Source organism: Branchiostoma lanceolatum, chromosome 2 (genome assembly GCF_035083965.1).
Source record: "Branchiostoma lanceolatum isolate klBraLanc5 chromosome 2, klBraLanc5.hap2, whole genome shotgun sequence".
NCBI classification, from domain to species: domain Eukaryota; kingdom Metazoa; phylum Chordata; class Leptocardii; order Amphioxiformes; family Branchiostomatidae; genus Branchiostoma; species Branchiostoma lanceolatum.
The window spans coordinates 35,639,686-35,663,904 of record NC_089723.1 but is presented as its reverse complement, the minus strand read 5'-3'; the positions used below and the strand labels follow the sequence as shown (position 1 = coordinate 35,663,904).

Below are 24,219 nucleotides of genomic sequence, written 5' to 3'. Positions count from 1 at the left end.
TTGCTTGTGTGTATGCATGTATGTGTGTGTGTGCGAGTGGATGAAGAGTATAACTCGAGAAGGCCTAGATGTATTGTATTCATATTTGGTACGTGGGTACGTCTTGGTAAGACCTGGAAATGAGTAGATTATCATTTGGGGTCACCTAGCAACTTACATTTCGTAGATGAAAAATCTCTCACTTTAATCGCTGAAAAGCGAGGAGAATTTGAACATGTTTAATGCTAGTTAGTTCATATATATATTGTATCTATTAACTTTGAACATGTTTTGTTCTGACCCAGTGTGACAAAAATGTACAATAAAGGTCGTCATTCGATAATCAGCAATGCACTACATGAATAAAGTTCTAAACGGGAACTATACGCGGCTACAGCCTCTTTTCTGAAGATGTGGCGTGAGTGTGTACGGTTGGTTTGAGGTTGCCCACTACTACTGCCAGCAATGCACTACATGAAACTTAGATCAACATCCCCTCCTTCTCTTTTCACTTCTTACACCCGTCTAGATCTTTCCAGAACGTTGTCTATGGACTAACACGCAATTGAATTAAATGTTCATGTAGTTTCTTACCAAGGAAGTTGAATGATTTTCTGATGAAGTTTGTAGATACAGTTTGGCTCTTTGTGGCTGCGCGTGCCGGGTACCCGATGAGGGGCAGTCCGACAGTAAACAGTGCAAAGTGGACCCCGCTGTACACACCAGCCTGGTGAAGGAAAAAACCTTGATCATTCTCAGATAGCATCACCACACGAAATCCTGTCTTTCAGCACTTGTAAAGCATGCGTAAAGCGTACCTTCATTAATAGCATGCTTTAAGATGTGATTGAGATTCGTGCAATGTACGTTTTATGAAGCATATGCTACTGATGGATTGTGGTGATATTTGGTATGTAGGTAGGTCTTAGAGAGACGAAAGTCAATGTATTTTGGGGCCCCGGCCGCTTTCCTTGGTACTGCAGCAGAACGTCCGGCTTTTGTGTGTTTTATCCTGGACATGCTATGTTTTCTTTGTCAGGGACAAGTGGTGTAGGTTTGGGCCCTCTAGCATTAAGACATGTATCATATCACAAACTATAGAGCCTTACTTTGAATGACATCTAAAACGTTTAAAACGTTTAATGCGATGTTGTACATGTATATGTAACTTGCACCTCTCACCAAGTATGTAACGTTACGTTACGTTACGTTACGGAATTGTATCGTAGTACTAGTGGCACAGGTACACTTACCATAGACACCGGCTGCTCGTGCACTTGCACGTAGTACAGCGGTGTGAATGTCAGCATCAAATACACGACCCACTTCACGCAGACTTCGCACACCCAGATGGACAACGCCGCTGGGCTCTTCAGCATGGACTTGTAGGGAGAGTCGGTAGGCTTGGCAGTCGGCTGCGGGTCGGCAGGGGGCGCTTCTTCGTCCTGTACGATTTGAGGTAAAACCATACATGAAATCTTTATTGACACAACAAAAGTACAGCGACTTTCGTAAGGTCTACTACATCTATACATACAAGCAGTCAATTGGTTACAAATTAATCAACCTACTAGTATACACAGATGTATGTGAATACAATTGTTTTGTCTTGTCTGAACACAACCCATAAAGACTTATCTCTACCAGACTATCTTCGCTGGCTATACTATATGGACAATATTTGCCAGGGTAGTTTGGCTAATCTCCAAGCAGATCCACACCGGGCGCGAAAATCGTAGTATGCTAGCCAGAGAAGGTCCAGTCAGCCAGAGAGGGTCTGGAGATTACTTGGAGATTACCTCCTCCCGCCAAGCCTGCGGTAAGGATAGCACTCGCTAGGTGGCGTCTGTATTTGTATTTATTGATAATAAAAACAATTCATTACACTGAGTCAGCCTAAGCAGATCTTGCTGGTTGTATAAGTTGTATTCATAACCTGACCAAACCTTCCTGACCACTTAGATTTTATACTTAAGACAACATTTTTGTCCAAACTTTATTACTGCGTCTGCAAATAAAACCCTATGGTGGCCAAACTATAATCTCCAAGTAGATCCACACCGGGCGCGAAAATCGTAGTATGTTAGCCAGAGAAGGTCCAGTCAGCCAGAGAGGGTCAGAGGGTCCAATAGAGAGGGTCCTACCGGGCTATTGGACCCTCTCTGGCTGACTGGACCTTCTCTGGCTAGTATACTACGATTTTCGCGACCGGTGTGGATCTGCTTGGAGATTACATAGGAAGGCCTGGTGAAGATTAGAGGTAACGCCCCCTAGTGGGTGCTATCCTTACCGCAGACTTGGCTGGAGCAGGCGCCGGAGGTGGAGGAGACATGATGGCCTTCCACTCCTGCTCCGTCACTCCCGGGCCACTCATATACAGAAACTTATATATTATGTGAAGATTAGAGGTAACGCCCCCTAGTGGGTGCTATCCTTACCGCAGACTTGGCTGGAGCAGGCGCCGGAGGTGGAGGAGACATGATGGCCTTCCACTCCTGCTCCGTCACTCCCGGGCCACTCATATACAGAAACTTATATATTATGTGAAGATTAGAGGTAATGCCCCCTAGTGAGTGCTATCCTTACCGCAGGTTTGGCTGGAGGAGGCGCCGGAGGAGGCGGAGACATGATGGCCTTCCACTCCTGCTCCGTCACTCCCGGGTCACTCATATAGAAACTTACATTGTAGACTAGCAACCATTACCCCCATAGGAAGGCCTGGTGAAGACTAGAGGTAACGCCCCCTAGTGAGTGCCGTCCTTACCGTAGGCTTGGCTGGAGGAGGCGCCGGAGGAGGCGGAGACATGATGGCCTTCCACTCCTGCTCCGTCACTCCCGGGTCGAACTCCGGGGTCGGGTACACGGACATGAACCACATCAGGGACCACGCCACGCCAAGACCACCTGGGGGAAAACAGGATCACATATTGATTATAAACATAACTCCAGAAGGCTTGAATGGACAGTATTTATATTTTACATGTATGTAGGACTTGGTGAGACCTGGAAATGTTAAGATGTTGGGCCCACTAGCAACTTGTTATGGTAATGCAGCGGAACTTCCGTTTTTTTTATATCTCGTGTTCCTAATGCAACTACCGGTAGTAGATCTAGATGAAAAAAAAATGGTAATTGATATAATTTCGAATCTTTCGTCAAAAAAATCCTTTACTGGAAGATGTTTTACGATACGACTAGCACTGCAGATGAGTTTTTGAGAAAACCGTGATAATGATTGCATGTATCTTTGACCTTCTTGCAAAATTCAACATGCCATGTGTGAACAAGACAAAGACATAGGCATAGGAGTGTGGAAACGTACCGTAGACGTAGAACGAACAAGGCCACTCTGCCGCCGACTCTGCCAAGAAGCCTGACGCCACCATCCCGACAACTATCCCGATATACTGACCTGGAAAAAAACATTTGGGGTCTGATTATAAATGATATAAAAGTAGAGAACTTTCTGGGGTTTAAGATCTTGCATTTATGATGGATAATGTTCTACGCTCAAAATATCAACGTCTGTTTTATCACGTGGTGTTTAGCTGTCTCTATCTGACGACAAAGTTCTTCTAGTACTATGGAATTTTAAACTGAGTAACAATCTTTTTAAAAAGAGTGATCATAACCTATCTAGCTCAAACACAAATATCAGATTGCAAGTCCCATGTATTAAAAATCTATCCCACTTTACCCTATAATTCATATTTACCAAGAAGGTTGATGTTATAAGTGCCGTTTGTCGGTGTGTTTGTGAATAACATAACTCGAGAAACTGGATGTTCTACAGATTCATTTGGAAAAGAGATAGGGTAAAGCGTAATGTTATGGTTCAAGACTATTCAAAAGGAGGATTGAAAATGATTGATATAAGAATAATGCACAAATGCTGCCTACTACGATCGATACAAAAATTGCTATCTAGTAGTGAAACTCCTACTCCCACATGGAAGAAGATACAGCTGTATTACTTCAATAAGTTTGGTCCTGATCTATGTATTTTGAAACATAACTGTACTGCAGTCCAGGTGTCATCTAATGTTTCACTGGCACCCTTACCTCTTTATTACCGTAAATTGATACTTACGTGGTATGAAACGAAACCTGTTCAGAATGTCAACGATATTGATCAAGTAAATTGGCAATTGTTATGGAATAATGTTTGTATAAGTTACAAGGGCAACATGCTGTACTTTGACAAATGGATTCGCCGACACATTCTGTACGTCAATGATATTGTAGATGATCAGGGTAAATTCATATCGTTTGATGATGTAAAAGCTATTGTTGGTAATAATGCACATGTATTATTACAGTATAACGCTCTTATGAACTCAGTTCCCAAACAGTGGAAAGGTGTTTCTCGATTAGACAATGAAAAAGCTCCCAGTGTCAAACTTTGTGGTAAAGATATCCGCTCACAAGACTCTACCTTCTTCAAGAATATGTGTATTATGCAATACCAATCCGTTCCAGTCTCACAAAATTTCTGGGAGAAACGATTTCCTTTGTACGATTTTCACTCTATTTCTTGGAATGTACTGTGAAAATCTCCTTTCTTGGCCACTAAAGAATCCAAACTTATAAGCATGCAATGGAAGATATTGCATAATATATATCCAACCAGAATATTATTGTATAAGATGAGAATTGTAGAAAATAATAAATGTAGTTTTTGCGATAATATAGATTATATAGAGCACTTTTTCTTTGATTGTAAAACTGTCAAACCATTATGGGATTATGTAGAAAGTTTATTTAGTCATTCTTTATCACTTAATGTACATCACATAATTTTTGGATATAACTTACATATGTTGAACAAGTTTCGCTACATCAATCAACTGTTGTTAGTTGCAAAATTATCTATTGTGAAATTTAAGTTTACATTGTCAGCCTCGAACTCATTATATCTAGATCCGCAAACCCTCTTGAAAGTCTTCAAATCAGAATGTTCTGTCAGAAACTTAATATAAGCCACACATTGTAAAATATTCTAAGACATTTAATAAAGTGCCGTGACAAACACGGAATCAGAATTTAAAAAAAAAAAAAAAAAAAAAACTCGAGAAACTGTGGATAGATCTGTGGGTACCTACCCATGTCGTTGGGGGACAAGGTATCCATAAACATAGACATGGTGGGTAGGGGAAACAAAGCTCACGTATGATAATGTGTCTCCTAGTTTATCATCATATCTGCTTACCTGTCACAGTGAAGGAACTGATGCTGCTCATCTCACTGGCCGGAGCCCACTTCACCCAGAATCCGTACATGGCTGGTGTGGTCATACCCTGGAAAATCACACGTTAGTCATGAACTGTAAGTGCTTTGTGTTTACTTTTTTTATTTTTTTTTATTCATCTTTAGGGTAGTCCCTTCAGCTGACTCAGCAGCTGATTTCCAAGGGAGCCCTTACATACAGATAATAAATAAAGGTCATAAAATGATAATTAAACATAGGAATATTACACAACAAACTCAATATAACAAACAATATATAACCTTTGTCAGAAAATTATGTTTTCGGTTTTGCTATGGTCGACTGGCGGCTGTGGATGTGCGCGTGTTTGATACTGTATATTACAAAACAGCATAACTCGAGAAGCTTTGGATGGATCTTCATGCAATTTGATAGGTGGGTAGCATTAGGTGTTAAAACGACAAAGGTCATGTTACAGAATGGGCCTCCTAGCGGCTTCCTACGTTACTGCAGCAGGATCTGTATGTATGTGTGTTGTATATATATGTATGTAGACAGCATAACTACTTTTATTTTCTAAATGTCAGTTTTCTACACTGTTTGTTTAGTAAAATCAATTGACATTTTCACCGTGGATTTCCCTTGTAAGAGGTTTTTATGTCCTCAACTATTCATTTTCGCACCATCCTTGTGCCACTGAGAAGACATGTTTTACTTCAGCGTAATAAACTACTTTCTCACCTCAGCCATGCCCTGCATGATCCTGACCATCATGATGACGCTGTAGTGCCCGGCGGCAGACACGGGGATCAACAGGTGCAGGATGGACGACACGAAGATGGAACACGCGAACGCCCTGTACACGTAGGGATGATGAAGAGGTGGTTAGAAATCTGATAGATAAATTCAGATAATTACTTACATACATACATACATGTAGACATAGTGTGATATCATATACATTTCCGCACCATCCTTTCTCCCTGTGGACGTAGGGAAGATGAAAATATGGTAAGAAATCAGACATATGAATGTTATTAGATCGATAGTTACTAACATACACACATGTAGACATAATGTCATGTCATATACAAACAGAAATGAAATGATCTAGGTGTAAAGATACATTAATACGTAGGTAAGACACTATCTTAGTATATTCAGTACACTGCTATACTATACTATACTACTATACTATACTATACTATACTATACTTCATATTAACATATGATCTACACACAAAATAACATAAAAAGTTACTAAAAGTCCATATACTATACTACTGCCTTGAAGAAAACAGAACAGAAAACAGAACATCCTGGAGGGAGATGTCTGCAGCCGCCATGCATCTGCCCTGATGCCTGTGGTTGATTGATTGATTGATTGATTGATTGCCTTGAAGACTGTAGCTCACCTGGTAGCGTACACCCGCCGCAGGATGGGGTTAGCGAACGGACGGGAGGCGAGCAGACCCAGGAAGAAGGAGGCGTGCACAGCTCCCATGATCAGCTGTGAGTACGGGCCCCAGTCCAGGTTTGAAAACTGTAGCAGAGAACAACATACAGAACGTCTAGATCTGGTCTTTAAAATTACTTTATTCATTAAAACTGAATTGATTAGTACAAAGACGACGAAGAGTCTGTCACTAGCAGTACATCCGTGTACGTACTAGGTACATGTAATGTTTTGTTTTCACGGTGTTTCTATCTGTTTGCTTGTGTGTCCGTAGATATTTGAATGCACCTCCTAGACACGTCGGGGACGCTGACAGGAAGTAAGTTCAAAGGTCACAGAAAGGTCCAAGATACTTCACTTTCTGTCTTCAATCTCCTGCTATATGCATGTCTTTCGCCTTATGAGGGCCAATAGGAAAATGCAGTAGACAGAATCATTAAATCATTTCATTATAACTTGCATCATTGAAAACCATGCACATTAATATTCATTACCTTCGCGACGAATGGTTTCGTCGAGAAGGTTATGCGACGGTGCTTGTCTGTGTGTCTGTTAGTGAACAGAATAAGTCGAGAACGCCTGGATGGTTTGTTGTCGTAGTTGGTGTGTCGGTGTGTATGTGGCAAATCTCAAGATGATTAGATTTTGGGCGAAGTGTTTTGCATAATTAACGAGAAAAGTGTAAAAATGTGTTCAATTGTATGCTTTACTATGCGTTCTGGTTGCGACGTGTGGGCTGTATAATGTTTCAGGGGATATTGATGGGGTCACAGATGGGGGGCAAAGTTGGTCATGAGGGGTCATGAAACGTCAGTTACATGTACTGCAGCTGCCAGGGACAAATTGGCTATCAGCCAGCTGTAGGGCAGATACAAGAGATAGGCTTGCCCTGGTAGGCAGTAATGCTTTAAAGCACTAAAACAAGGGCTCAGAAAAGGATTCACCTTAATTGCAAGCCCCAAAAATTCTTATGCACCAGAAAGCCACATCTGTCTACTTTAGAATCATGCAAAGAAAATAGACAGTTGACCAGCTCGTTCTCTCGTAACAGCTGACAGACGAAAACAATCGTCAACTTTGACCTACTCCCAGCCTGGAAGAGTCCACTCGGAGCATGTGAAACCAAACCACAAAGATATCTCCTTACACCAATTAAAAGACTGAAACATACAAATTTTGACCAAAGTTGGATATACACGGCCTTATATGAGTAAGAACAGTCATTAATGCAGTGCCACAGCATGGGAATACCGAGCATGTCTGTGTGTCTGTTAGTGAACACGATAAGTCGAGAATTCTTGGAAGGATTGTCTTGGTATTTGGTATGTTGGTAGGTCTCGATGAAACCTGAAAATGATTAGATTTTGGGCCCCCTATCGGCTTGTTACGGTACTGCAGCGGAACTTCATGTTATGATATCTCGTGTTGTGGACATGCTATGGAACTGATTTTTGAGTGGTAGATAGCTCGTTGGGCAGAGAGTAAGTGGTATAGGTTTGGGCCCCCTAGCAACTTTTTTGGAACTGCAGGGGTAGGTTTTGCTTCAGACATTGAAAGGGAATAACTCAAGAAGGGCTTGATGGAAGGTCATGATTTTTTGCATGTACATAGCTTGAGCGATGATGTACATGATTGGATACTTATTATGCAAATCAGTAACTAATTTGCATAATTAATGAGGAAAGTTTATACATTCATCAATTTCCATGATAGGACTCGCAAACATGTGACATATGTAACTGAGGAAGAGAGAAATATTAATAGATATCAGCTATGCAAATGAGAACCTCATTTACATAATCAATGAGAAAATAATATAACTCGAGATGGGCTTGATGGATGGTCATGATTTTTGGTATGTAGATAGCTTATGTGATGCTTTGTATGATTGGATGATAATTATGCAAATCAGATTATAATTAATGAGGCAATTTTAAAAACCTGCTGTGTTCCATGATATGACTATTCAAATATGTGACATTTGTAACTGAGGAAGAGAGGAATGTCAATAGATAGAAATTATGCAAATGTAGGCCTAATTTGCATAATTCATGAGAAACTACTATCATTCCATACTAGTAAATAACGGCAATTTCATACTTGTTGCATTTAGAAGTTGTGTGAATGTGAACACCATTGAATCAAATTATGCTAATAAGGAGCTTATTTGCATTATTGATGAAAAATGTTAGCATAACCTTCTTTGTTAAGCTCATAATCATAACAAGGAGGTTTGGACAACTTATGTTATTTGGGTGAGGAGGATCAACTGGTATGATTTTTGATTGATGCAAAACACTCCTAATACGTCAGTCATAAAGGTCAAAATCATTTCGCGAAGGTATGAGGTCGTAGAACTCTTGTTACAATTATTATGCTGTTTCAGCCATCATGATCTATAAAGCACATCTATGTACCTGTAGTTGCCTCTTCGACAGGGGGTTCGGCATCACCATGGTTACCATAGAGACAGCCAGGTTGGCACGGCCGCCATATTGGATCATGAAGCCCAGTGAGGACATGGCGGCCATGAGGTAACGCTTTTGTGCTTTTCTTTTGATGGTGCTCCAGCTAGGCAGCTGTAATTGATAAAGTCATCATTAGATATTTGACAAAACCAAAAGCCACAAACAACGAAAGGGAACCCATTATGAATGTCTAAACAGAACATATTGTTTTTCATCGGAAATCAGATTTCCATGGTATCAATGCTTCACCAAGTCAAGTTTGCAGACGCCACCATTGTTGCTATGTAATTTGAATCTTCACCACTATTGTTCCTATGAAATGTTTAATCTTTTATCCATCCTCCGGAGATCCCACTAACCGTAAAGAAATAAAAGCCTGCTATCTACACAGCTTATCTACGAGTTTTTGTTGTATCCCATTACTTAGTGATGGCATTTCTATTTGTGCAGACCATGGTCACTCCCTAAGAGATAAAGTTCTAGCTTTCATTCCGAAGTAGTGGTAAAAAATGGCACCAGATGTTGTTTCCTTTCGCCAGTCATCACCGATATAAACACCGATATGTATGTTGGCCTCGTTCCCAGAGCACCCTTGCAGCCACCAATAGGCGAGGGTGTATAATGGGAACGACCTTACCTTTATTGAACTTAACGACGGGAGCTTCAACTTCTTCAGTTTGGGGAAGGAGGGACATCCCGGACAACTTACCGACGGGAGCTTCAGCTTCTTCAGTTTCGGGAAGGAGGGACATCCGGGACACGATGGGCATTTCAGCTTCTTAAGTTTCGGGAAGGAAGGACATGACGGACATTTCAACTTCTTCAGTTTCGGCAATTTCCATTTCGGCCATTCCAACTTCGGGAACTTCGGTTTCTTGGGTGGCCATCTGTTAAAGTGAAGGAGATAGACATACTATTAGAAAATGCGGAAGGTACAGGAATGGTTGGTTAGAGAAACCCAGTTTATCACTTGTTAATGACCAAGCTCGGACAGTACACAAATAAGCCCCTGTCACACAGCCGACCATGGCCCTCCGACCTTCTCTAGTCGATTGTTGGGAGTAAGTCGTGAGCAAGGTCATCTGTGGTTGGGAGTTGGTCAGCAAGATTTCCTACTAGTCTTTTTTCAAAGAGTCGTCTGCGCCAGGCGACAATGGATTTGGAAAAAAATCGAACTGGGGAAAGTCAGATTCTGCTTTGATACAAGATACAAGATGATTATGACAGTTAACAGTTAACAGTAAGATGATAGAAAGAGTCGAGACTCACGTGAACAATTTGCCCTTCCCCATCACTATTCCGTAGATGATCGGGGCGACGCCTACGACGACGGCGGTGACGACGTGGACGTTTTGCCAGCCGGTGATAGCTTCTGCTGTCTGTCTTTTCAAAGGCTGGGGCATTAAAATAAAGGTTTCTAGTCGGTTATGAAGCTTAAAACAAAACTGTCTGGGTTTCGATATATAGGAGTATCAAGAGAACTAGTGCTAGAAAGGCATGTCTAATGTACACCTCATTTACCTTTTTTAAAATTTCAGAACATCAGGATTGATAATACTGACACTTGTAAGCATTGGTAGATGCGTAGGCTTTTTTTGGAGGATACGGTTGGTCAGGATGATAAATTTCAAAAGGCCAAAAACGGATAAGTCTAAACACTAAGATTAACCTACGTGTTTGTGGATTAATCCCTTTGTTTTGACACTCACCCATTCTACTTTGTTGAGCGCCAGGACGGCCACAGGACTGACCAGGAACAGTGCCGTGTTGAGAGACACGCCGATACCGACAACAATGCTGCTGTAACGGTCCGAGGCATCCAACGGTGTCACGCCATAACCTGGGTATATGCAAAACGGGTGAGAACATTTCAATTTCATACAAAAGGCGTTCTCTTGTAATCTGAATGTTATTTTACCACGGCTCCGATATTTCGTGAGGGGAGAGTATGGTATATAGGATGTGACTCAGGCTAGTTTTGCTTGATCAGAATACCACATATCAATTTTTGTCGATGGAAGCTATCAACATCTGCTCATTTAGGCTTTCCCTGTACTTAGTACTTGTGCATTCATGTCAGAAATGGACACCGATGAAATGTAATTGTATACACTGAAAAACGAAATCAATGGGGCTTATCTTGATTTGATATTGATGAACAAGAGACAGCGATATTTTTATGTTTCTTCCCCAAGTGGAAAACGGTCTCGATAGTATCATGGACGCTGTAGATTCTGTTGGAGACCATGTATTTGTACTTAATGTACTTAGAATATTGTTTTTGATTGTTATTCTGTCCATGTCAAATTCCATTTGTATTTTCTCTGTCAGCAGGGTTAGCCTTTTGTAATAGCCACAGACAGGTTTGTTCGGCAGCCCTGGCTGTGCGTACTGAACAGCCAAACCTATCCAATAAATGGATTTAAAAAACGCTTGCTAACCCGACGTTTGTGCTCTTGGAACAAGGTGCATTCTTTTTACACGAAAACCAAATACACCTAAACTACCACCGAATACCCACCTCCTCCCATTGCCATGCCGATCATTACGAGAGAGGCCACCGTCCCTCCGTACGCGTACTGCTGGCCCTTGGTGAACGCCATTGCCGTCACGAACGAGAACACATTCACGCACACTGAAACAAAAAGAAGAAAGTACTGGAATCAGAACAGGTTCTTCCGTTCCTCATGACCGTCTATTCTTTCTGAAACGTATAATGCAAAAGAGAGAAAAACTCTTATTGAGAAAGATCGACCCACATGTACCAAAATGGTCTTACCCAATCCTCATGACTATTCCTGGCCTACGTACATGTTAGTATCTTCAATAGATGTAATTTTTATTTACTAAGAATGTGTTACTCCTTTACTTCCAGTCCACTTTTAACGGACGCTACTGTCAAAATAGCTAGTTCCTCGCTGTCCACAAAGAACAACAAGTGTGCCTATATTGATTAGTTATTAGAATTTTAACATCTTTTAGCATTTCCAGTTTGTAGTTTATAGTTGACCGTACGAAAGTCAGTGTACTTTTTGTTGTGCTAATAAAGCTTCTATAACAAGTGTTCCTTACCAAAGCCAGTCACAGCTTTCCGTAGTTTGGATGTGCTGGCGCCCTTACTGATCAGGATATCAGCTCCGGGGCCGGCCACTAACATCCCACCCGCCATCACTAAGGGCAGACTCCACAGCAGCCAGGGTGACTGGAAAAGAATAAAAGAAAAAAATTAGAGAATTCTCTGCAAAGTTTCGTCACTAACAAGGCTTTCCCCTCCTTTAGTAAGATATCAGCTGTTGTTGTTGTTGTTGATCATATAGGGCAACAGGTTTTCTTGCTGCTTTAGTAGCAGGGTATATTGTTACAGGAAGGTATCGCTACCCTTTCCCCTTCAACGTGCTCGTGGCACCTCCTTAAGAACCCCCTTTGACGTCACTTCCGAAAGACGAATGCAGCTCCAACTGAGATACCAATCTATACAATGTGGGATACCCACAATACCCACTGTCATTTTGATTTGCACAAATACAAACAGAAAAAAATGTAAAGGTATTGAGCAACACTCAATAGTATTACCTGTCCGACGTCTAGGGCAACCTTCTCGGCGAAGTATTGTGGTGCGTGGTTCAACAGCACGCTCATACACCAGGCAAAACACAGGCCAGTGGCCAGGTATGCCCAGGTGTTCCTGTCTGACATAACCTCTTTCATCGGGATTTTAGTTCCATCCTGGTTAATGATAAACAAAGTGTCAGTATGAAAACAAGTCCAGAACAGTTTTGAGAGTAGAGTGGAGACAATGCTATGATCGGATATCGGGGCTTTGCACAAGACCGAGTAATGCTTCGGTCCCATTTACAATCCGGTGCCCGACCGGGCAGCTTGTGGGAACGAAAAATAAGATACAAAGACAACAAAAGACACAAAACGTAAAAAGATTACTCCCAACCATATATCGTGTATTTTCTTGATGTGCATTTTTTTATTTTTCGTTTTCGGAAGCAGCCCGGCCGGGCCCCGGAATTGAATTGGGACCGAAGCGTAAGATAGAGGCAGCTGATCAGAGACTTTACCACGACCCAAGACTGGGTTAAGGGACCAAGGTACAAGGTACTAGGTTTCGACTGACCATTCCTGTGTCCTTGCCGGAGTTGATCTTGTCCTTCTCCGCGGTAGAGATGTTGTCGTCTAAGCTGGGGTTTGGCTCCACCGTGAGAACCCACACGATGGCCCAGATGAGCCCAAGGGGGCCTGGAGATATAAACAAAATGCAAAAAAAGTTTGGTGAATAATATCGGGAAACGTGGTACATATATACTTATCGATCACTTTTGAGTGGTCACGATGTAGCTATAACCTACCTTAAGTGGTTTCAAAGTATGATTATGCATTACGGTTCTGTCATAGTTAGACAAGTCAAGGATGTTATAGGGGATAACCTCCTTGGTCAACCTCCTTTATTGCACAACAATTTTAATATATACACTGTATGGTAAATTAGTAAACAGTTGTATACAGTAGGTCTACGCTATTCTGTTTAAACCGTTTATGGTGACGGGAGCTACATACTAAAGTAGAAGTATGATGATCGGAAAGCAAACGGGCATTGTGTACATGAACGTCTGTGTCTGATATACTAGAATACCTTTTGCGTTGAGCGCTAGATACAGGTTAGCCTAGATATCTATGATGACCATGACCTTTTTCAGTCGTCAGTAAATTATAAGTTGAGAATGCCAACAACAGATACTGCGAAAAACAAATGATTCAGAACAAATAAAGAACATGAACAGAAACGCGTTAAAGTGTAGTCATTCTTACCGTATATGTAGAAAGCAGGGAGGTAACCATGGGCCCCTTGTAACGCAGCACACGCAAACTGACCCGACAGTTTTCCCAGGTAGTATGCTGAGAAAGTTGGATGAAATATAATTTCATGATTGAAATTGAAAAGTCATCAAGAATGTCAAATGAACATTGAGGCCACCAATAACATTATGATAGTATTTTTACCAAGACATGGTGGTTTTGACAATATCATCTCTCTTACCCTTAACCTTAGATGGAAGCTTACAATCTGTTTGAAAATGTTGTCATATATGAAAGCTGATCAAAGATGATTATAAAATACATTATTCGTTTCTTACTTGCTAAGGTAAGCGCGACCATGGTACTTCTCTCCGATATAGGAGCCCATCGATGGAGCACACCGTAGGCTGCCGGTACAGTCGCTCCCTACATCAAACAAATTCGTGAGTCAGTTCCATGTTTTTCAACCGCAATATGCTTGACAAAGCCAACTATGGCAAAGGAATAATCATACCCCCCCCCCCCCCCCCATGAGTATGTAGCCTCATCCATTGACCCAATGGTCTGGAATGTCTATCATGTCTGATAAACAACTAGTCCTACCACCTTTGAACTCTACTTCCTGTCACTCCCGCAGGTTTGCCCTTGCCGGGTACAGTGACCGTGGCACCATATTCCCACTCTATTCCTGCCACCCCACTAGCAATGTAGTCAAATAACTACACAAACATCTACACATACTGAAAACAAATACCCCGTACACGTATGGAGGCGATTAACAATCAAGTTTTGTGACTACCGATTACACAAGTGATGTACTATTGCCCCATGTTTGTGCTCCTGAACGAAAAGTGCAACACAAATAACGTCTGGAAGACGTAGCGCTATTGTTTTGTTTTCCGTTGTTACCTGGCAGCTGCCCTCTATGAACATCATGACGGCCACAGAGACATCAGCGGTGTGAGGACTTCCGCGGAACTTCATGGGCAGAGGCACGAACAGGTGAACCAGGCACGATATGAACATCATCGTGCCCAGGATTCTGAGTAATGTTAAGAACAAAGTTAGGAGGGCCTTTTTCCCACGGAAAAGCAAACGAATCTTGCTACAGTGATGTAGGGAGATGATAGTCAGATAAAAAGGGGTGAAATGATATATAGGATGCGTCAAAGACGTACCGGTCTCTTATTTGCTTACACCATAAACTAATTGAACGTAATGAAAAGTCCCAATAGTTGTCGATGTCCTAGTTGACAACAAATTAGCCTGGAGTCCAGCCTTGTTAGCTTTGGTCGGCTCCCAACCGTCGATACTCCGCAAATAAGAGGTTCGACCGTTGGGAGCGGAAGAAAGTTAACAAGGCTGGATTCCATAATCCCCAAGCAGATCTATCGGTGACAAGGCAGTACCAAAAAGTCCAACCAGTATCCAAAGTGTCCAATGGCTTTGGATACTCATCTCACAAATGTAAGCAGGTCAAAGAGAGATGGACATGGGTAGCACTGATGAAGACCTGGTACCTTGATACTGCCATGTCACAGATAGATCTGCTTGGAGGTTACGATTCCAGGCTAACACACAGTATCTGACATAGACAGACCTACCTTGATGCCATACATAGTTAAGAGAAATTATTATATCTGACACAAAATTATTGGATGGACTTACTTCACTGCTGACCCCTTGGCTGCAAAGTAGCCGCCCGGGAAGGCGAAGAAGATCTGACCAATGGGGAACATCAGGTGATGCACCACCCCCATGGCCTGCACCCAGTCTCCATCATCCTGCACGGGAGTAGAGGTGGTTAAACAATAGATAGAAATCAACTAATGTTAGTGTTTGAAAATGTTAACTTTCAAACAAATGAGGTACTACGTCGATGAAGATTAGACATCCAGGTAATCTTGCTCACAGTCACTGACGAAAAGTAGTGGATGCTACTTGAAACGTCTGACCGTTTCCAAAATGAGGTACTAGGTGTGAAAACAATAATAATTGATTCTGTAGAAATCTATATTTTGTGTTTTCATGTTTTCAAGCAAATATCACAAAGAAGAAGTTCAGGAAATGTCGATAGAATTTGCTGAGACATCTTCTCGATGGCCATGTAGAATCTTCATGGCCATCGAGAAGATGTAAGAAGATGGCACTAATCCATGGTACAGTTGCGAACAATGCAAGATAGGTATAATCAATTGAACCAATCCTTGGTTTAATTGACATGACGTTGAAAGCAGTCCATGGCGTCTCATGGTCTCACCTGTTTCTTAAACCTGTCAAGCTTGTCTTGGTTTGACCTCGCCAGGAGAGATTCCCTCAGAAACTGGTCCAATGCCTCTTCCGATTCTTCCATCGCTCGAACAGCGGATTGGACGATACTACTCTTCCCTCTTCTTTCCATCGCCTCGGACGACTGTTCTTTGTGTTTGTCACTGGACTTCTTTTCGTGTCCGCTTTTGACTTCTACCACGTCACTTTTGGCATGATGGTGGTGGTGATGTGTGGTCGACCTTTTTGACACTTTGGACTCCGCTCCGAGTTCTGTCTCTAGGAATGATCGGATGAAGTTGATGTACCACGGCGTCTTCTGCTCTTTCTTCTCCGTGGAAGACGGAATTTCTCCTCGACTGCTTGGGGTCTCCTCCCCTATATCCTACAAGGAAAAATACGAGAGAACGCCAGGTTTGACGTCATGCACATCCGTTGCTGGAGACGATAGTTTTTCTCAACTTATTTCCTTCAACTTCGTGAAAGATGGTATGAAATGTGCTTCACCGAAAAGTTACAACTTTGATGCTTGTGTTGTTATGTGAGATTATTTTTATGTGATGGCCCTGAAACAGTGTTGGTAGCCTGTACATATTATACGTACATGTTTTACATCGAACTAGTAAAAACGCTATACATAAATTGCTTGCTAAGTTTATACGTTATTGGAAAAGTGCTTTTCATATTGGGATAAGGAGTTACCTACTGTAAATGAACATAGACAGTGAACTAAATTAACGATGTTAGTCATATCAGTCAGCAACGGTGCAATGGATCAGGGTAGTGCAATTAATGGGTTGAGGAAAACGGTGCAATGGGTTGACACAAACGGTGCATTGGGTTGAGGAAAACGGTGCGATGGGTTGAGATGGTCGTGACCCTTGGGACATGTGTCCGTCTTTGTCAGTCACTGTCTTCTCTAAGATGGCCAGGGAACCTTAGATAAAGGGTAAGCCACAAAGCAAGTCACCAGCAAGCAATGCCGGAGTCTTGCTGTAAAGGGTCGGTCAGGAGTATGAGGGGGAGGTGGGTGGCATTAGGTGGAGTGTTAGCATTGTCTTGGTGACAAAGGGATTTTACCAATGGTGACACCCACGTTAAGGAGGAGTGAGGATCGTGCGTTTGGGATAATGTTGACTGATCTTACTACTCTCGTTGACGTAACTTACCGATCTTGAAGATGGAGACTGCAAGAAGCGTTGAAGGTAGCATCGTTGGGACAGATGGCATCGGAACAGAGCAACATGAGGGAGTACAGAGTAAGCATCAAAGAGATATTCTCTAGCAATAGGGCTAAAACTACAGCTTGCGCGAGAGATAACTCTTATCAGAATGTCTTGTTAGTCACCACACAAATGTCTGAGTGTCATCCTGTTACTAACTTGTGTGGCACTCAGGCTGCATTTTATCTGTATCTATGTTGCCGGTATAATCGCCCTTCGGCGTAGCTCACCAGCTTTGCAGGTACGCAGCGCGACAGCAGATGGGTATATTGCACCGAACCACCTGTCACATCTAACTGCATGCATTGTTTTAAGCTATCTAATGATGATGCCTCTACAGTACTTGACGGTAACGAGTTCCACTCAACGATAATATGAATTTTTGAACACATAAATCCTAGGTTGATAAGTCTGGTACTTGAAGGTATGACTATTTATTGTCCTTTTCTGAGCTGATATAAGATACTGATCAGTCGCTTCGTCAACCAGTTTATTAGTCATTTTCTACACCATGCATGGTCTGAACCTTTCTCGATTGTCTTCGTAGGCCACGCTTACAATTCACATCGACTGTAGATCCTTTCGTGGCAAGGTCTAGCGCAGCCAAGTACGAGATAAAGGGCCGAGCACTTTTACAAATCCCCCTGCGTTACTATGGAGTAAGGTCTGCACATTTGACCACAGGCCTGTACATTTGTACGCATTCATGATCCGTCTGCTTGACCCTGTACATGTGTACACATTTATGGTGCTTCTGTCATAACTTGTAGATGACGGTGTCATTCAGGGCAGAGAGGTTGATTGGTTGCTGTGGTGTTTCTTGACAGGTCTTTGACCTGAGCGTATAGATGATATAGAACTACAGCATGATTGAAAACTTAAACAGAAAGTCATGAAACTGTCGACGATTTTCATTCAAATATGCCCAAACCGTCCAAATTATAGAAATATACGAATCTTTTCTTATTTTGACCACCGTACTTGAATCTAATGGAATGGTTAATTTATTCCATGAATTCCTCTTCAATACATATATTGTAGGAGTCCCTTCAGCCGAATTAGGCTGATTTCCATAGGAGCCCATAGTGGCATGCTAAAAGGCTTGGACTGACAAGTAAAATCAATTGTCTTTGCTATCTATGCTGCCATAGCAGATGGTTTACGTTCCATCACACAACAAGCTACACAGACAATAGTCTAACGCCCAAGGCATGATAAGCCATATGTTACAAAAACCGCCACATTTATATTCATGGTCGCAATCCTGAAACATCGTATATGCTGACTGTTCTCTGCGTTATGTACCTGCTATGTTTGCTGATGTTTGTTGTTGAAGTCTATAGTTTAGATCTGTTTTAGTGACATGTGGTGATTTTGGAGAGGGATAGTCCTCTATGTATTTCAGGGGGTGACCGGGTATCCCGGTGCACGGTGCACGTACGAAATCCAGTGTGTAAGATATTCTCTGTCAGTTTTAAGTTCTAGCTATGCTACAAACAAGTATATAACGTCTATGTACATGTAAAGATCTAGAAATGAGAAGGAAATGTGCGAAAGCGCATACACCAGCTCTTCTTCACGTAAAGAATGGAACTCCCCTGTAAAGTACTTTGACCCTCTGGCAGCCAACCGAGAGAAGGCAGCTGCCAGAAGAGGCCTTTTGTTGCTAAGCTGTTGGACAAGTCCTCTCCGATCTAATTACAGTCATTTGCCCCACATAATCCGGGCACTTTTACTTTCAATAAACATACGGACAAAAACAGTTCAAACAGCTACTAATTTGGGTTCCTGAATTGATAATTGTAAAGTGCTTTGTATGGGCAATAGGTTAAAAAATATGCACTGGATCTTGAAACCTGCAAAACTCAACTTTTTAACAGAAGTCGTTAATCCAAGGTTTTTACCCCGTAGGCTACAGCATACCCCACTCCCTTCACATCATCATGACAGCCACGGGTCAATAGAGTGACACACCTGCGCGATGAACCTCAAGTAATCTGTGATGTTTCATTTACTCTCGTGTACCTACTAGAAACATGTTATATATTTGTTGTTATCTACTTTGTGAGGCCTGTCACTGTTTTTCGCCTAAAAGCCCTGAAATTATGCTTTCTTAAGAGGTGTCAAAACCGCCCAAGGGTAGATTCTAGATGATGTGAGTGATAAGTTTGAGTGGCGCCTTCCCAAGGTGCTTTTAGCTTCACACAGAATACAGCAACCTTAGTTGGCTAGTGGAGACTTTGTGAATGAAAATGCCACAAGTGGTATAAACACTGCTGGATCAGCTACAGATATCATGGCTATATCGATGATAAATCATGAAAGACAAAATTGAAGAGAATCGGCAGCAATATCCAGTCCCATTCTAAGATAAGTTTACAAACTAACATTCAAGGGAGGGCTATACATATTTTCCCAATCTCTGTCAAATGAAAAATGGACAAGAAAATAATTTCCAATGAATTAAAATGGCATGTGCCTATATACAAGGCGACACAGTGTGACAGTTGACACACCTAATCCCAAGTCTAGGTAAGAGTAAGACTACCCCTGCAACCTCTGCTCCATTTCATCCATTTCAATATTAATGAAACCTCAAGGGATATATTTTCTAAAATCTCTCGCGGTCTGGTCTTAAAGGTATCTTAGCTATGATAACCATATATATAATCTTCTAATGGCAATACATGTGTATCACATGGTACGTGCATAGAGGGAATATGGAATGGAGCCATATTCTATTCAGTTTGACACAGAATGATGAACTGTCAATGAAGGTAACTTTCAGCATGAGATGGATTTTGCAAAGAATAAAGATTGGTTGTTCTGACGAATGTGTTCATGATTGGTACTAGAAACCTCAGTTTACAACTTCATGTTTTAGGAACAAACGACTGCCATATATAGCTTGGCACGAAGATGTACACGTAATGTACGTTTTTCTCTGAATGTTACCGTTACGGTAGTAGTTAGCTTGAGCTCATTTAGCATGAAGCAAATGCTATATGACGTTACATCTTTTAGATTCAATTGAAGAACTCCTCAATCGAACCATGGGACAGATATGTTGGTGTGAGTACGTACCCATTTGGTCACCGCTTCTGACAAACCCAGCTGTATGCTGGGATACAGACCTCCCGCGATGAAGAAACTGGTCACCAGAAGGGAGTAAACCAGCAGACGTTTGGGTGGACTACCCATGGTGACTCTGGGTCCTGTCAGATAACAAGACAACATATGATAAGGAACCTGTAGAGTTAAACAGCAAGCAACATGGGTTTTCCCTTTCATCCTCGAGATTCCCATAATTCGTTCGTTTTTTTTCAGACCCTTGTAGTGCCTAGTGCCACATAGGGCAGCAGGTTTCATTTCTGTTTCAGTAGCAGGGTATATGAGAGGGGTTGTCACTGAAACTGTCATTTTACGTCCCTTCCGAGAGAGGGGGCAGCCCCAACCGAGATGCCCTGGTCAGGATTTAACCAGGGCCTCCAAGTTACAAACTGACTTGAACCAACGGTGAGGGTACTTTCAAGTACTGGAATTGTTTTGTCTGGTTTACCTCACCGGAGAAAGAATTTCGGATGTATGATGATGATGATGATGATGATGATGTGAGGGTACTGCCGGTTTAGCTACAGGAACATCCCGTATTGATATGCTGTTCAACAGTCACAGGATGATTCACTTCTATCTGAATATCATTTTATGCATTCGATGCATCTTATTGTATCAAATTCAATATTTATAACAAACTGGTCGATGTATGACACCGAAACTGATCTTCACATTTTCTTCTATATCGATATCACGGTTCTTCTCAATCGAAATGAAATATTCCATGAAGAACTAATTCCCGAAAGCCGCAATAGTCCTGTCTTGATCACTAAGATCTGTTATGACGCTTTGTTGTTATACATTAGACTATTTGCGCTAGATATTATTGTAAAGCGTCGCTGAATAGACGTCATTTTGATAAAAGAATGTTGATATTGACAGCCTTATTCTATTTCATGACATGGGAGGTACTACTGGTCTGCTTTAACGTAGAAACGTAGGAATTGGTAATATCCTAATAACAATTCTAATGTTGATTGCAGTTTAACTGCTGTCCAAAATCATTCCATTTTGGAAATGTTTGTAGCTCACTAAAGTCAACAATCTTTAAGCTTTTAACCTATGTTTAGTTATAGAGCAGGGAAATAAAATCATATCTACCTTCGAATCTACGATATACTCATATCGACAAGTAAGCCCTGATTAGCTAGTACATGGAATATGACAGCCACGTGCTCGTCTCGTCTTTCTAGCACCAAAACCATTCTTACTTGAGACTCCTTTACTTACAGAATGTCCCTACGTTTTCCTCACATCCCTATGCAGACAATAGACAGTTTACAGAATTTTTATGGTCGTTTATACTTGCAGAATTGTCGTCACTTTGTCCAGGTGTTTTACTACCTACCAGTGGATGGCACGTAACCACGCCCCCTATAGATAGATACGCCAGCATAAACAACTTTCACTCTCAGTTGCTTCTTAGTTGATCAAATACGTTTATAGATATGTCCAAAACGTTTATTGTCTTCAGTGTGATGCATGCCCATTTTCCATTGTGAAAAAATACTATCTTATTCATTTTAACGCAAGGTTTTGTGTAATCGCTATTTTAATGGCATCGTGGGTTCAACCAATTAACGCATGTGGTGAATTTCACAGGTTGATCATGATGAACACAACAAAGAGAGAAACAAATGGCATGAATCGAAGCCAGTATTCCATTGACTTTTATCGTTATGTTGACAATGTAGTTAAGGATGCACGTACATATATGGCTATCAAGCTTAAAGAAATGTACATTTATAAACAGATTTCTTACCTGAAATCGGTCTGCCTTAGGCAGAACGTGAATCCAAGCGCCAAAGAGCCACTCGTCTCTCTTTTCGTCTCAGATATTCCAGAAAATCTCACTTTTTGCCAAACTGTCTAAACCTACGTCATGCTTGAGCGATAGTCCTCTCTTGTAGTGAGTGATTCGGAGAAGATGTTCACCAGAAAAAGACGATACTGCAACTCTCCGATGTTGCCTATCGTCTCACCATTCCGCCATTTTCTTCAGGACAGAATGTGGTCGGGTCGGTTTAGACGGGGTGTCCCGACTGACGCTTTCACTGACGAACCGACGACTTACCGGGGAGGTCACTGGGGAACAGAAGTATCTCTTAAAACTAGCAAAGCAACATGGCGTCTGCTCAAACTCTTCATCTTTATTACCCGATCAATTGAGTCTTGTTAGAAAGTGTTGAATTGTGTTCTCTTTGCAAGGCTTAAACTTTCTGTTCAAATACCTGTTTTAAGCTTACATATCATCTTTTGACACCATCATGAGTCAGTGATGTCTAATCAAGTGGCACATGAGTAGTTGGCCACCCCGGGATACTCTCCCTTTTCTTTGTAATCTCGTCACAGACCTCTGAGGTGACGAAGAGTACAGGCTATGGAATTGTCCTACCCTACAGTTTTCAGTACTGTATTATATAATGTTTCTTCAACAGACCATTGCTCTACTTTACAAAATGATAGTCAGTCTCATTTTGACCATAATACGATATTCTTAATGTGGAAAGGAATCGGTGATGCCAAAGGCTATATTTCATCAACATTCCATTACCTCAGAAAGCCACGCGTTCAAATATGGGTCGTTTGGCGAGAACTAAGCGTTAGAGATAAATGTGTCTTGTAACGTTAAACCTAACTCAAGATGCTTCTAACTGAACACACAACAACTGTAAGATCAGGCAAGTGAGAGAGTGTTGAACGTTATTGTGTTTGGTACACAGGCCAGTCTATATTTAACACCAGCTTCGTCACTAGTAGTAACGGTTATTTCCACTTGACCACAATAGATCTTTGTAGCAAAGGTCTAAAATGTGGCTAAACTTGACAGCAGAAGCATCGTCTTCTTGTATTGTACTAGTGGAAAGGTTTGACACATAAATCTGACGTTTTAAGCTATCTCCCAACACGTAAACAAGTAACGAACTTGCTCAACCAGTTTACGAGTTGATCAGTATGCATTACGCACTGATGTTCTCGCGACACTCCCATGCATGACCTGAAATCCCCCCTCCATGGTACGTGGTAGTCTGTTTAATACCATGTCATACCTGTTTTACCGTAGAATTGACCCCACGATGTGCAAAGGGGCGTTTCAAGAATGAAATTTTTAGTTTATTTTTTTAGTCATCATTGGGCGTCGCCATCTTGCAAAATATTGCCCTTTGACTCAATTGAATTTGAGACCGTTTAGACCACCTTGATATCCTTTGATATTAGCATTTCTACTTATCGTCATTTTCTAAGACCAAGCGCTACACCTTCTAAGGTATTATGCTGTGTTAAAGATTGATCTTGCAAAACATCTGTCTTGTGGAAGCACACTCAGAGCACACGAGCCAACTTTCTCCTCCCACCGTATATGCAATACAATTCAGAATCGCCAGGAGGCATCGTTACATAGGATATTGAAATGTTCTTTCACAACAAAGAATATACTGGAGTGCTGCTTTGACAAGGATGTACGTAGGCAGGAAACGTAAGTAGATGACAGACGTTCCTGGTTATATATCAGAATATCCAATATTCTATCAACCATTTTGAGAGGCGTTGATGCTGTAGCGTTTTGTTTTGTTCTGTTCTGTTGTGTTCCACCAAATGCAGGTGAGAACTAGACTAGCATAATTATTCGATGATTGAAGATGAGTGCTTAATCTCTCAACACGTCTTACGTAATAAAGTTCTTACAGGGATAAGAAG

At 41.6% G+C, this 24,219-nt stretch overlaps 1 protein-coding gene across 1 annotated transcript; it reads right to left on the bottom strand.

Moving 5' to 3' along the window:
- Positions 1–370: 370 nt before the first annotated feature.
- LOC136427014 (uncharacterized) lies at positions 371–22,572 on the bottom strand. Its single transcript, XM_066415732.1, has 24 exons — positions 22,283–22,572; positions 20,491–20,621; positions 17,353–17,370; positions 16,176–16,568; positions 15,584–15,699; positions 14,825–14,957; positions 14,254–14,341; positions 13,928–14,014; positions 13,236–13,357; positions 12,683–12,835; positions 12,182–12,311; positions 11,631–11,744; positions 10,819–10,949; positions 10,379–10,503; positions 9,819–9,996; positions 9,059–9,220; positions 6,601–6,728; positions 5,927–6,041; positions 5,189–5,276; positions 3,302–3,391; positions 2,744–2,883; positions 1,233–1,424; positions 574–706; positions 371–384 (listed from the first exon to the last, which is right to left on the bottom strand). Exons 2-24 carry the CDS (start codon positions 20,605–20,607, stop codon positions 371–373), a joined length of 2,967 nt encoding a protein of 988 aa, XP_066271829.1. The 5' UTR covers positions 20,608–20,621; positions 22,283–22,572.
- Positions 22,573–24,219: the final 1,647 nt, after the last annotated feature.